Below are 15,446 nucleotides of genomic sequence, written 5' to 3' on the forward strand. Positions count from 1 at the left end.
TCTGCCGAACAGTTTAATTTGAATACCGTAATTTCACCAATTTCGTCTCATCTTTTTGTATAAAACGCATTTATTAAATCCTCACTTTTCAATCAATAAATATGTATTTACAATTTTTTATGTACAATTTAACAGCATAACTTTAGAACAATAGAAATAACAATTAATTTGAGAGCAATGCCTATGGTTTGTATAGTTTTTACAATTGTATAAATAGTTCGTAGAGCGGCTCCCTTGATATATATGTGTGTATATATCAGACTGCGATGCACTTTATTGGCAATATTCGGCAAGACAAAATTGTTCGTTTTTGTTTTCCCATACTTACGTTTAGGTAGCTAATATGAAAATTGGAATGCAGAATCGAATTTATCAAACCCTTCATATTTAATTATCTGTGTGCTTATGCAGCTACTGTTTTTTCGCGAGTTTTTGAATTCTAGCTTTCAATCCTGTGTTGCCTTTCTTCACTTTCTCCACTTGTCGTTTTTCTTCGTATTTTTTTTTCGCCCGTTCCCGACGCTCCTTAGCTAATCGTTGCTGCTCCTTTTTCCATATGTCCTACAAGATGAATAAATCAGAACAATTCCCAGAAATCAAAATCACCGATCGAGCACCACGCTTTACATTTTGAAAACGTTGAACCGAATTTGCTCACCTTGAAGTCTTTACAAAAACTCAGCCACAGTACGAAAAAGTCATGGGGATCGGCCGTATCCAGTGTCGCACCCTTAGGCACGTACTGATAAAACTGCATAACAGTTTTGAATTTAAGTCTAGCCTCCTGCAAGCCTTCCTTTTCATTGGCAAGGTCGATTACAGCTTTGCCAAGGAAAGCCTCCATCTTCTCCTTGAAGGGACCCACGTTTTCGGGGTTCGAATCAGCAACCATTTTGTACTTAACGTTGCAAGCTGTAAAAGACAAAGTTTTCTTTGATGTTGTTTCGGTTGCGATGACAAAAGCTGACGTCCACTCACCTTCCAATTCCTTTCCAAGTTTGTCCAACTCCTTAGTCAAGTCCTCGAAATTGATGGTAGCGGCTGCTTCCACGTCGGCTGGTTCCGGAACTGGTAGCGGCAAGGGTTCGTCGAGGTTCTGATATTCCTCCTGTGCCAGTCTGGCCCTCACCACGTAGTGGAGCAAGGTCACGCCGGGTACCTTTGATTTGACGTCTTTTAGCTTTCCCAAAATCTCGAGGCCGAATCCGTCGGCCTGTCCGCGCATCCGGTTACCACCGTTCATGTAGTTCCCCAAGGTCAATATCAGTGCCATTAATTTTTTCAACGAGTTTGAATTCCGGAGATATTCGCAAATCGATCTAAGGTTCGTTAGTTTCGAAGAGAGGCTCGATATCGCGTCCTGGAACTCTGACTGGAACATCAGGCAGGCTATTCTCTCAGCAAAATGTGGTATGGATGATAATTGTTTGAGAAATTTTTCAGGCCTGTCAAGTGGTATTTCAGGATGGGCTTCTTCGTGAGCGGTTATTTCTTCGAGCTCTTTAGGTGACGGTCTCTGGAAAATATTTCAATAAGTTTCAACTTGCGCGGATCACTTGGATATTAACGGTATGAAATTTGAATCATTTTTGAAATGGGGTCAAAGTTGGGGTATGTTTTGGTACCTACAACTTCGTAAATTTGTTTTAAAGCCTCCAAGTTCACAACGGCCGTGTCGAGAGTGTACACAGCATTCTCTACTTCGGAGAAATCGACGTGCAAGCTTTTCTCCAGTATTCCAACCATTTTCGATCTTTTACTGTCTAATATTTTGGCAGGTTGAATTTTCGACGGTTTATCCGCCTCGTCTTTTTTCTTTGTCGGCTTTCGGTCGATTACTTGGCGTGAAAATAAGTCAGAAAACTCTGTCATGTCCAATGATTTTTCTTCTTCTATTTGTGCCCACAGCGGAATCTGTGTATAGAATTTTGTGGATAAATATTTTGTCACTTTGCAGCTACTATCTTTTACGGATAGATGATAATTGACTGAATATTAAACTCTCTGACTTTACGAGAATTCTGTCAAACTCGACGTTTCAATCAAACGATGAATGACGTATAAAGAAAAAAAGTACAATTAAAAGTATCCTTTCTTTACCTGCGTAGGAGAATCCGGACTAACATCCTGCTTCTGTGCCATCGTTACGGGTACCAGTATTCTCGTCCAATATAAGGGTTTCATTGGCACCACTGGACTCAACGGCTCTTTCCGTAAAGCTAACGGATGAAAATGAATATGAAAAACGAAGAGCGATTGCACAATTCCCAAGATTTCTGTAACGAGCATTCTCTATCCAAGTTGACAAGTTAAGACTTACTCGCTCTTCCCGGAGGATTCCATCCGCCAGCGGGAGGTACAGGAAAGGGCCTTGGGCTACTTCCTCCAGGCGGTGGAGGCGGTGGTATCATTCCCCCTGGAGGCGGTGGTGGTGGGGGTCCACCCATGGGAGGAGGTGGAGGTGGTCCCGTCATTCCTGGCATCGGAGGAGGTGGAGGACCCAACATTCCCGGCATTGGAGGTGGTGGTGGTCCCGTCATTCCTGGCATCGGAGGTGGAGGAGGACACATCATTCCCGGCATAGGGGGTGGAGGAGGAGCCGTCATTCCCGGCATCGGAGGTGGAGGAGGACCCATCGATAACGGTATCGAAGGTGGTTGAGGTCCCACCTCCACTTCCGGCATCGGGAGTGGCGGTGGCGGAGGAGGAGGGGGACCAGCACCCATTTCCGATGCTGTCAATTGTTCTCCATCGAACATTGAAGGCGGCGGAGGAGGAGGAGGTGGAGGCGGGGGTGGTGAAACTATCGGTTGACCAGCTGGAGGTGGAGGTTCGAGCATGTCAGGCATAGGAGGTGGAGGTGGAGGTTGAGTCACTGGGTTTTGAAGTATTCGATCGTCCTCCGGGCTTTGTATGGTCATCGATTCAGGCGCCGCCGAGTGAGATGTAGATTCTGTGACCTCAGAACGCAGGTTGTCGGACGTCTTGATAGTGGGAGATAGTGGCGGGCCAATGACCATGTCATTGATGGTCTCCACGATCGTGGATTGTTTGATATCATCATTGACAGAATCCTTGAGAATCAAACTATCGGTGGACTGCCTAGCATCGTCAACCATCGCCAAATTGTTTATTTCCTCAGTAAGCTTAGTCATATCCGCGCTAATCTTGGCCAGAGAAAAATCGAGATTCGTATTTTCGTTACTGGTTTCGTCCTGTATTTTCATATTGTTAAATCTTCTTGCCAGGAAAGATAATTCCGGATTATTCCCATTCTCCACCACCGGCTTCGTTCTAGGTACGGAAGTGCGGTCTTCCTTCGGTGACGAGAATCCTTGGGGACGATGCTCTTCGCTTGTCCACTGATCGAGCGATGTCTCGATCTCAGAAATCGGCGACAGTGTCAAAGCAGCTGGCACCCCGTCATATCTGGAGTCCTCGAACCTCTGAGAAAAGGACTTTTCCGAAAATTCAAGGGAGTCGTCAATCGGACTGGCTGTGAATCTACCACTTTCCACAAAGCTCTTTATAGGCGATAGCTTATCCGGTGATGTCTGCGTTGACTGACCAATCGCCAATTTCTCGTAGCCGTTTATCAGCCCCCGTAACCGACTCACCTCGCTCCGAAGAGCGCTCAGTTCCTCCTCAAGACGACGCATGTTTTCCGGGGACCAGCTTTTACGTCGCAATTTACCCGGGCTTGTTATCACCGGAATCGGGGATTCCTGGTGTGACCACTCGTACATCAGGTCTGGCTAAATACACGAACGAAATCATTCAGCGAAAACATGTCAAGTATTCAAGAAAAGGGTAGGTACTTCAACTGAATATAGATCACTTTCATACCGTGAAATTAACGTCCTTTGCGGCAACTCTGTCTGATAGTGGTTTAAGAACTCCAGCTGCAACCAGGTGGGCACAGATGGTGGAACCGAGTTTCTTCTGATCACCTTCCGTCAGCTGGTGTCTCAGGTGATCCGGTAGCCCGGCGACGAACCAGTTCATCAGGTGTTGTCCTGTACAGCGAGAAGCAACAGTGATTAGAAACGGGTTGAAAAAATTCATTGTTAGGCTGGCACGGAGGCCGATGAAAAGGTGAGACTGATTGGACAGTGACCACAGATCTCTTTGGAATTAAACAGCTGCTTCGTTGTTCGGTTTCAAACTTTCCGCTGAAGTTCTTACAACCGTTACAGCGGTTCTTGATGGCGCATCTAATACCTCGACTCAGATCGATTCTAGTTAGTAACAGTTTACGTATAGCGCCTAAATGATGCGCCTGTGTCAGTCCGACACTGTATTACAACACGAACGCGATACCGGTGAAAAGTTTATCGATTGACAGTCACTTCTCGAAATGAGCACTCGTGACTTCAATTCAACTCGTGCATGTTTCGTAAAAAAAACGGTACGAAATAAAACTTTTATATCAGTGGACAGTACCGAGGCTTAACTTTGATGCTTGTAATCAATTTTGTAAACCACGTTTGAACAATGGAGAAAATTGGTACCGCAGTGGGATCATCTTCCGGTATCATCGAATGATCTTTATATTTTTTTTCGCCTCGATTTGGTACAAGAAACTACAACAGGTCAACACTGAAGCTGATGAATTCATCAAGCAACGGTGTAAAACTGTCAAGTATGGTGGCTTTTTTACCTCATCCTGACGCCAGCCACGCCGCGGGAAACTCGTCGTTCGAAACAGACTTTTAACTGCTATAGAATCCGACCGTTTACGGCACTATGGGAGATTTGGGACACTGCTTGGACCACGTGACGCATTCGACTGTTTCGTGTAAACGTCACGTGCCCCCTGTCATATGTACCCATTGCTATATACTGACGCGTTTACTTGTGTGGCGGTAAAAGCGAACGTTATCCCGTATCCTATTACAATACCAACACATTTTTAATGCTTGCGTTGTTCTTTACACATGTACTGCCTTACGTGTCCATAGGTGAACAGGGTGGCCCACGCACAAAGACGTTTTTAGTCAACGACCATTTTTCGCTTGGACTGCAGGTGGGCAGGTAGTGTGGGTCTCTGGCTTGCCTGCGAAACATGGTTCACTGTGCCATTTCACTTTTACTGATTCAATATCTCACTGCAACAATGGGGTTCAAGAAACCGAGGTTCAAAAAGTTATCCGAATGATGGAATTTGTTGAAAAGGAAACGTTGAAACTTTAAATCTATGGAGGATCTGTCAATGCCCAAGATTACCCCAGATTCACCTTTCTTTTTAGATTTATACAGTGACTGTCGAAGTGCTTAGCGGTGAGATTTAGGCCAGTCTATTTCAATTCGTGACAAGACGATAATGCGGTTTCAACACTTTTATCGTTTATTGATTGATTTTACGATACGACCATGTTTCGAGGCGTAATGGCCTGAATAGCTTGGGGATAGTTGATGCAGACGTCGGTATGGATGTGTTCACGATTTATACTCTTAGAACACTACGGACACTTTGAATGTTGATTCCGAAGTGAGTCACGAAGAATCGGAGCTAACCATAAATTTATAACCTTCACTAATTATACGCTCAAAAAGCATTTGAGAAGTCTTTAATGAAAGCGATAACGGTTAAATCAAGAGTAAGAATTGTCATCAGGTGATCGAGGATAATAGTTGTGAGAACGATGAATGGTCGAAGACGGTGCTTCGGTGAATTGGATGGATTTTTGATTTAGCGGTTATACATATACAGTGTCATTGGAGCTTTACTCTTGATATTGAAAGATTTCACGTCACCGGATGAAAAAGGTGACATGATGAGGTTCACCAGAAGTTCAAAGTTGAGCTGACTTGAGGAGAGTGTATAAATACTAGAACAAGGCTGCGCAGCGTGTTAAAAAGATAGAAAAAAATTCCTACACCGACCTTCTCTGCTTTTAAAACCACGAGCGAGTATGTCATCGGTCATGATTATTGTGGTGAGAACCATGGTGATGTTTTTGGCACCGATGTCTTCAATGTTTTTGAAGAGTTTGAATTCCTGGTAAATTTCCCGCAGAATAACGTCCGACTTTTCTCGTAATTCATCCTGCTCTACTTTCTCCCCATTCTTCTTAGCGAAGTCCAGGTCAGCAGCTCGCGTTTTCGTCCGAAAGATTCCTAGGTTCCAATGATCCAAGAAACCGGGGTGCATCAGCATCTGTCTACGACTAACGCGAACGCGGTCCTGGAGAAGGGGCGTCAGCATAGTCGTTTCAACCGGCATCACGCACATCTTGTTGGGAAGCCCTTTCACCTTCATCGATAAAATGTACGTTCACCTCGAAGAGGTCGGTCGCTCATAAGCGCCCATCGCCAACCTCAGCTTGGTTATTAAAATTCACACAAGAGTTCAGATCGCACCTTTGAATCACGGCATCCGATGAGTGTTACAGAGGCGTACGCATGTCGGTGATAAGAGGAAATTCCATGAGTTTATCTCTCCAGCCGTATAAGTTTCACTGGGCTGACTTCGTTATCAAAAATTAACAGCGAGTCTGGCGTTCGGCTGACGATGAACCAGACGATGTTGTGCTACTGGGTAACAACCGCGGATGATGATCCGGCAGTTTGCCAATCACGGCAGTGTGATCGACGAAAGAGTGCAAAGAAATCGGGTAAGTTCATTGCTCCAGGAGTTTCTGAACGAACTTACTTTCAAGGTCGTACCGAGATTAGAGCTTATCACCGGTTGATTACATTCCACCTTATCAGTGACGTTTGCCCAAGAAATGGAAGGGTGTCATACACTGCACCGTTATTATGGGTATGTAGTACACTTCATGGAAGCCCTGTGTCACGATAAACATTTACGTGCACCGCACACACTCATGACCAATTTTTCACCATACTACGAATCCGTGACCAGACGGTATTAAATAACGACTCTCTAAGTCGTTTGCGTATTCATTTATTCAGTCTCGTGATAATTAAACACGTGACGTGTCGTGGACACTGTTTTATTGCTTTCCGAGGTGTTGCTCCTCGCCGTCTGCTGATCTCACAGACGCTCTAACGACACGTTTGGAAGAACTGTATACCGGCCCGCTAATTACTTAGAGCTCAAAATGATCAGCTTCTGCGACATGTGGTTCGGTACTAAGGCACACCCGCTCTGGCATAACGCTTATCAACCTGTTACCGTTATCAGACTGTTAAGATGCCGTTTGTTATTACAGACAACCTGTTCCAACTATATGTAGGCAATATGTGTCGACAATGACGGTGTTCAGGAAATGAAAATGGGGAAGATGCGTCAAATCACGTGGTCGGTGAGTATTTGTCGATTCTAACATCCTGATGCTCTTTTCTTACTTTTATTTTTACTAAATCGATTCACTCACAACTTGGCATCGGATTTCAGAAAAATACACGAAACAAGTATTTTCAGCCAGCGATTTCTTACGATTGGAACGACACGAACTTGAGCTCATTTTATTGTACGATTTGATCCTAGACATGAAGATTCGGAGAAAAATTTTGGTCTTTTTCAGAGCACAACGTGTTATGGAAACTTACCTTCAAATTTTTCGTACAACCGGAAGTCGAGCTTCTCCGGAACGAATCTGGGCCTGTTGTTGGATCGTCCTTCGACGGTGGCTCGGTCCAGGGTGAGGCTGGCCACTCGTCGCAGAACGTTGCTTTCAGTTGGTAGTGATTCATTAGCACTGTGACGTCGGGGTGAAGTTTCAGATGTTGGTGTCGCGGCGTTGAGCGTCGATCCTGAAATCGTTACAGACGCCACGTGAGTCCTCCTGGACTTCCGTTTGTACCAGACCATCTTGTCAAGTGGGAATGGGATAGAGAGGGATGGAAAACGGGATGCGAATATGATAAACGCGGGATGCACTATCCGTTTTCTTCCTGTCAGTCGCAGTCCAAGTGTCGGTTCGCGAACACAAATCAAGCAGCATGACAATGCTGGTTTCGAATTCGCTTCTTTATTGCTCAACAATTCAGTTCCATGGAAGACACACAAGACACAGGAGACAACGAAAAATTTACTACGGGGCTTGTAGCACCGAGGAAACCGACGCGGTGCTACTCCATCAAAGACCAACAAACGACTGATGTGTCAAGGACTGTTTTTATTTGCACATCGTGACGACTAGGGAGGATTAGGGTAAGCTGCGAAAATTAAGGTAGTTGTGTGAACTCGGTGAGTAAGCCTGTACCGGCAGATAGCGATCTGCCCACCCTTACCTTCGACTTTGCCCATCAATCGTATCCAAACAGAGGACGAGTCATTCGGGCATAATATTTGAACGCTTAGCTTCGGAACTTCGCGTGTTTTCCTTGTGGAACGAGATACACATGCACTTGTTCATTAGCAACAGTTGATGACGCAACGGGCTCAAAGTCGATCAATTACCATAATTTCTTGCTCGTCGTCAATTCATACGTAATCTCGTTTAATTGAGCAAACTTTTCTGTTGAATCTAAAGAGACGTAATGTTTAAACAGAAACTTCTCAGACCGAATGATAAAGGAAAATTGGTGAAAAAATTGCGCGTATGTTTGATAATTATTAATCCGTTGAAAGCTTCCGTTGAAAGTTTGTGATTGATTGATGGAAGAATTAATAAATGGATGTCTAATGAATGATTTTTTCAATTTGATTTAAGCACACCTATGAGAACTCTAATCAGGCAACATAAATTATAGCTTAAAATACCGTCGGGCACGAGAACTTTTACTGAAGCAAGGCACCGTTTGCGTCGTACACTACGTGGAGCGAGGTTACAGGTCACGATAAGCAACAAGTGTGCTGTGTCCATGAATGACGGAACTGTTGGATGATATTGGACTTGTTTTCAATGCCCGAGCAATAACGCGGCCATAATCGTATCTTTGTTGGAGATTTCCGCAATAGTTAAACGAACAGTTTAATTGATTAAAAGCAATCTACATCTGGAAAAATGAATTACATATACATATACATATTCAAATTGTAAGTCATTTGGTTTTGTCTCGATTAAAGAGTTAAAAGGAAAAAAGAAATAGGTACGGAGCGAAAACAAGAAAGAGCAGACGTTAATGATTTTCTGACAAGTTTGATTGATTCTCACCGTTGAACGATCGGCGGGTAATTAATGTATAAACATATAATAATCATCGATGCGTCGGTCACGTATGCGAAAACAGTTAGCAGGCCCGCGATAACGTCAGCGGCGAGATTCGAGTACAAAAAGCAGGAGGCAATTATTTTTTATAAGAGCTTGCTAATTAGGCGAGAGTTGAAAAAGCCGTTCCTTCCTAACGGATTTTTTCACACGCGCGGGTGTAACGTCATAACATTCAACTCATCTCGATCAATGCACAAGTCTCAGAGTATTTACCGCACGTCGACTTATTTTTTTCACTTAAGAATGAAACCTGCACTGAGAAAAATTTCATTTGTTATTGTAACTAGAAAAATTTAGTAAAACAGGTATCGTTGAAAAAACTGTTTGAATATTGTTGGCATTATGAAAAACGAGGTACACGTAACCATTTTGCGCTATTGTCGATCCTTTTTTGGTAATTGCAACGCCAAATTAGTTTGTTCGGTTTACTCTACTGTTTTAGTTAAATAAGGCTTTAACATAAATTTATTCTCGCACAGGCATTAAATTTTCGCAACAATTACAAAAAAATATAGTGACAGTGATCTTAATGAGAAAGAATAGTAACAGATACTAGATTGTCCGGTAACAGCTAGAAAACAAATTTTGATTTTCTACCTAGAACCATATTTTTCGATTGTGGTAAAAAATGAAAATAGTTAAGGACTGAGCGGTAACCGGAATAAAAATTTCTCTTTGTGTGGAACGAAAAAGTCGCGTTCTGTAGAAGTCGAACAAAAGCTAATAGAGAGAGAGAGAAAAAAAAAATACCTTCGACGCAAATTTGCTAGGCACGCCTCCTGGAACGTAACGATCATGCTGCTGCATAAGGAATATCGGCAATGAGGATGTTACCCGCAGCGTTGGGATCGTTAGAGTTTAGAGTTTTGGACCGTTATAAGCAGCCGTTCGCTTCGCCAGAGCCTCCGGGCACTTCTGCCGATTGCTTTAGCCAGGCCATCATATTCGTGCTACGGAATCAGCTCCGTTCATCGCAGGCTTACAACCTTTCGATCGCTTTGTTTCCCTATTTTATTATCGGCAATTTATCTTACGAAAATTTGGGTTCGAGGAAAATTGCGACTATAAAAATTAATAAGCCGCATGAAAAACTCGCTCGTTACAGCACGATTCGAAAACTCCGGCGGCCAAATCCCCCCATAAAAAATCGGAAGCCATAACAATTGACGCTGTTTTGATCGGCAGAGGGGCTGAAACGTGGGTGGCAATTTGGCAACAGCGCGTACTTTGTTTCCGGTTATTCTGGATTCCGATAATAAATTAATGGAGTATTTAGCCTCAAATTCGCCATTTCGTTCTTTCGAAGCGTATGTAAAGTCAGATTAACTCTTCAGGACTTCGTTTCTCGATCGAAGTTGAAGGATCGAACTTTCAGGTGGATAAAAAATCATCGTTGTGGATGACGGGCCGTAATTGTAACGTAAAAATTGTACTTCTCAAGGATTTTGCACCCCGTGTGAAATCGATGAAAATTGATACTCACCGTTGACTCGCTGCGAGGCTGGCGGGAGTTCGATTTTCTTGTGCCTGGCGACGGTGAATCGGGTTCTAGTCCGGTCGTCCCTGTCATCGGCAGGCAGGGGATGCTCGTCCCTGACGGGAGGCAGGGATCCCGAATCTGCGACCATGCCGCCGGGATCGGTGAAAACGCTGTCGCTGGACGATGACTCCTGGCTTGGCGGCGTGGGCACATCAGGGGTAACCAGACTCTTGTTCGCGCGATGCCACGAGTCCGTGACCAGCAGAGGAGGCCCCTCCGAGCCGACGCTGAGGGACGTGGGTGGGGGTCCCACGGGCCCCGAGCGGTCCCAGGGGTCCGGGGGAAGCGAGGATTCGAGAGGCTGGAGTGGGGGGACAGGACCGGATTCCGGAGGAGCCCTGACATCGGGGTGGAGGACGTCCTTTGCCTCTTCTTCCTCCTTCTCGTCACGCCGACCGTCTCGAAATCCGGGATTTTCCGGTGAGGCCTGTCAGTGCGAAGAGAAATCGTACGAGCGTGAATGGTAAATGGCGAGTGACGGTTCCTTCTTGTTCGCCTTCTTTTTTTCTTTCTCAAAGTGGTACTAGCATCTGGTTGACAGAGGCAACCGTAGTAAAGTATCTTCGCCGCACAATACTAGCTCGCACAGCTTCAAACTGTTCTACATTACGCGTATACAAACCTATACCAACGCTACGCGTGATGATCGTGTAGTCTTTTTAACCATCTCGTTAGTGTACATAGACCAAAAAATTTATCTCACGGAAATCTTGACTCGTCCGCATTTATACGCTATATGTATGACAAAATAATGTATAAACGTACCAATTTATATACGGCCTGTGAACTGATGTAATTGCGAAAAGAAGCTTCAATCTCCAGGATACGAAAATAGAATTGCGTCAGGGAATTTCAAATTCGCATCTAAATTTTAATCAATCGAATTGAACTAACGGAGAATTGATTTTTGAGTAAAGTGTAAATCTCTTTGAAAAAATAACACTAATCCCTGGTCCGATTTGAAAGATAATACCTGGAGTCAAACGAACTCGTAGACTTGATCGCAAGTACTTATTTGCTTTAGTACGTTGAGTTTATTTTCAACAGATATAGTACCTATTTTTTCTTGTATACGTATAGCTGTTCCCTATCTTGTTCTAAAGTTCAACAACCACTGATTGCGTACGAAGATCATTCTTTCCAGTGAGTTAATTCAGTCTACAGTGAAACACACTAATTACAAGATACACGATCATGTTACATGTTAACTATATTTAACACGGTAAACGAGGTAATCATCCAATGACTTTCCTCCGCTCGTCTGTACGGTGTGAAAAATTTATGCTCCCAACTTGACCAGAATTCAAGAATATTACTTGACAGAGAAAAACGCTAGTTTACGGCTTTTCTTTGTCCATCAATTTGCACGAAACAACATTGACTCGAACTCTGTGCAAGATGAGTGACTCCGGCATTAAAAGAGTGCGATAGTTTGAACCGTTTTTTTTTTGTAGCGTGTAACAAGTGCGCGATTCTCTAGGCTTAATCGTAAGTTTTTATGAAATAATGCAGCGAGCAAAAAGCTGTCACCAATCATCCTAGAGGATATTCGTGATCGAATTGATCGTAAAAGAGACTCACTTTCGGTGCCTTCTGCTTTCTGCCGGAGGTCTGGACCTTCTCGAAGGCGACCTTGTGACCGGGCTGGTCCAGCTCATCCAGACTCTGGGAGAGTTTCGACGTGGAATCCGGGGCTCTGCCGGTTTCGTCGTTCGGTCGGTTCTTCTTCTTCCGTTTGGCATCGCTCTGCAGATTGCCCATTTCGGGCGTTCCTCCGGCGATGCCAGCTACCCTGGCGACTCCGGCATCCCCGGCATAGATTGCCGCTCTCAACGAGTTTATCCAGAACCGTGCTATTTCTCTCAGCTTCGGTCTCGGAGGGCGCGACTCGATTCTACGAGCGGCGTTTGCGCACTCCGATTTATCCCCGCCGTTACTGGCGTCGTTCACGTCGCTCGATAACAGAGACATGCTTCCACTTATACACGCTGCTTTCGTCGTGTTGGTTTCACCTTCGTCACGAGGCACGGCGACCAGCTGTCTTTGACAGTTGATTTCCTGATTACATTCGCCTTCTCCTACTATTTCACTCGCGGTTCCAGCCTCCTCAACACCTTATCGCGCTTCTTCCCTGCCTCGGCTTCATTCTCCGCATCCCGATGCACACGGTTCATCCATGTCCATTGCATCGGTTCACAAGCTTAAAGCACATGTTATTTAATCCGGAATCGGTCGCGTCAATCGTTAAGAGAGTAAAATAATCGCAATACTTTCGAGTGTACTTACCGAAGTAACGTTGATTTCGGGACATGTGGAACGTTACGTAAACGTGATCTGATCGTGTTGATATTCCTTAGATCGAGCGTGTTTAACCATTGTAATTATATTAACTTTGCTCAGCCGTGAAGAGAACGATTCCTGCCTCATTCCCTCCGGTTGGTGTATTTTTGTCAGGACGCAAATGCACGGGCTCAGGCGGAACTTCCGCCACACTGTGGTAGTAGAATACGACAAAAGCTAAACCGGACACGAGGCCGTGACACAATAGAGCTGTAATGCTGCTGTGCTCACTGACGTACACAGTGTTTATCGACGAAATACGGAAACGGACAAAGATCGCGTTGATAATGGCTTCGGTAAATATACGCACGCCTTGACGTCATCCTCTTCAGTAATTCACATTGCTACGACCTTCGCAGGACACGCCGACGATGCGGATGAGGATTTTTAAATTACAGGAAAGGAGCAAGTGTGCGGACGAAAGTGCACAAGATCAGTTTCGGGATAAAAATTGAGTTTTCTCAGGTCTCAAAGTTCTAAAATAAATTCTTTCGTATTTCATTAATTCACCTTCTATATTTGTTCTCTATTTTTGAGAAGGTATATATATATTTTAAGTATCAAATTATCGCTGGTTCCAAATCTTGATCCTGGTTGAATTAATATTTTAACGAATTTACTGCAACTTTGTAAAAAAAACCTGAGAAACACCGGTTCAAAAGTTGGTGAAATTAAGCGGAGCGATCTTTCTTTTTACAATATAATTTTGAGATCGCGCTATTCGCAGAAGTAGCGATGTTCCTTAAATCGATTGGGTTACGATGGTTCAACAACCTCGGGGTTTACTTTTCATCTACTCGTACCAGAGGGTGAAGAAAGCCGATATCGATTAAGACATCGGGCCGTATAATTACACCGACACGTCAGTTATTTGAACGAGAAAACTGTGTTTTATTTTTTCTTCATAATGAGCGGGAAATCTGTACGACATGAACGTTAACCGTGTGAAAGCTCCTCCATCTATCGGTGCCGTGAGAGAGTAGAAAATTGTTTCACTGGTTCGTTTGAATTTGAGTCGACCAAAGTCTTTCACTGAATTTTTGTCCACGGTTAAAAATGTTTATTCACACTTTTCATTCAAATTTTGAACGGAACTGTTTCTCCGCCCGAGGATTGAAGTGAAAATAATTATAAGCTCGTATTAATTTTGATACTTGTATGCAAAATTGAATAGGAAAACGGTTCGTTGGTTCGCCGCACCCGGCCCTGGGCTTTATTTTCTCGCTACGATGCTTCTTGCCGAGCAACCGCTGGTCCGTTGACCCAGGTTTACCGCACATTGACTACCGCTGCCACCCCCAGGAAGCCTGCAGTTCAGAGGCCGGGTTGTTCGTACCTTTGCGTGTAAAAGCCGGCGCGCAGGTAGGGCTACACATGACACACATGCGAAGGTAGATTCTTCTGTATCCGTGAGGACAGGTATAAGTCGTAGTAACAGACTCTCTGAAGAAAAAAAAATTCCCTACCAATTTTTACGACTTGTAGGAACTTGAGTAATATTTCTTAGGTACGAGGCTGGAGTTAGCAACGTTAAAGTGACGAATAGTTGTACGAAAAGTCACTGTTTTGTAGCTTTGGAGTAAGTTTGAAAGGGTTCAATTTACAAAATATGAATTTAAAATTTCAGACAATATCGAAGTTGCGAAATTAACGAGTTCTAATAAATGATTCGAGTTTATCGATTCTTTCCTTCTTCGAACCTCGTTGACAAATCTTTTCAGACATTACACACAATTTGAAAGAAGAAATTAGGTCAGTACCCAATAGCTGTTTTTCTTGTTTCTTATACGATTTTTTAAATTTATTCTATATTCGATTAGATATTTTCCCGATGCGATTATTCACCCCGCCGAGATGAAATCGAGATTCTTGAATTTACAAATCATTGTCGTGCGAATGATCGTAGAAACTAACGTAACGAAACAATTGTTCTACACTTTTCAACGAAACTTTCAACATTCCTCAGTAATACCTTGAGGGACAATCTTCTACGTGGATAGTGCAGCGTTTTTTAGATTTGCCGAGCCGACAACAACTTAGCTAGGTTTTCGTGCCGGCCCGTTTCCGATGCCTGCGCAGCTTCACGATAGCGAAATAAACTGAAGGCTCGCGGGTCACTCATGATAATCTGGAACGCGGGTGAAAGGGGGCCCTATTTTCTACCGTAACAGCGATAAGATCCGACCGTGTCATATTTTTATTGCGTAACAAAAACGTCGTGGAACAGACGAACGCGAAATACGTTCTTTGCTGTTAAGCGTGGCGCGACGCACGGCTTCAAACCTCGATTCGGGGTCACTGGCGCTGCGCATTTTTACAGAATATTCCTCGCCGACTGTTGAGCGACCGTCGCGCGTCGAAACGACGCTCGGCGTCCCGACGCGGTTTCCTCCTCGATACGCAGGCGTCGGACTCGACGAAGCGCTGATCGTGAGCGGCGT

At 44.2% G+C, this 15,446-nt stretch overlaps 1 protein-coding gene and 1 long non-coding RNA gene across 4 annotated transcripts; one reads left to right on the plus strand and one right to left on the minus strand.

The window, feature by feature from the left end:
* Positions 1–58: 58 nt before the first annotated feature.
* On the minus strand, positions 59–13,549 carry LOC124214190 (formin-2-like). 2 transcript variants are annotated; one of them, XM_046616354.2, is made up of 11 exons: positions 12,952–13,549; positions 12,247–12,865; positions 10,609–11,092; positions 7,519–7,722; positions 3,847–4,016; positions 2,321–3,755; positions 2,101–2,219; positions 1,630–1,914; positions 979–1,516; positions 659–912; positions 59–561 (listed from the first exon to the last, which is right to left on the minus strand). In XM_046616354.2, the coding sequence occupies exons 2-11, from the start codon at positions 12,634–12,636 to the stop codon at positions 412–414; spliced, it is 4,029 nt and encodes a 1,342-aa protein (XP_046472310.1). In that variant the 5' UTR covers positions 12,637–12,865; positions 12,952–13,549; the 3' UTR covers positions 59–411. The 2 variants fall into 2 exon arrangements, with proteins under 2 accessions (XP_046472310.1, XP_046472312.1); XM_046616356.2 differs by lacking the exons at positions 7,519–7,722; positions 10,609–11,092; positions 12,247–12,865; positions 12,952–13,549 and adding an exon at positions 5,887–6,472.
* LOC124214191 (uncharacterized) lies at positions 6,516–8,923 on the plus strand. Of its 2 annotated transcripts, XR_011176622.1 has the most exons (4): positions 6,516–6,617; positions 7,179–7,271; positions 7,494–8,141; positions 8,625–8,923. It is a non-coding gene; the product is annotated as an uncharacterized lncRNA (long non-coding RNA). The 2 variants fall into 2 exon arrangements; XR_006882093.2 differs by lacking the exon at positions 6,516–6,617 and having other exon boundaries at positions 6,924–7,271.
* Positions 13,550–15,446: the final 1,897 nt, after the last annotated feature.

The sequence above is a fragment of the Neodiprion pinetum genome, chromosome 3 (assembly GCF_021155775.2).
Source record: "Neodiprion pinetum isolate iyNeoPine1 chromosome 3, iyNeoPine1.2, whole genome shotgun sequence".
NCBI classification, from domain to species: Eukaryota; Metazoa; Arthropoda; class Insecta; order Hymenoptera; family Diprionidae; genus Neodiprion; species Neodiprion pinetum.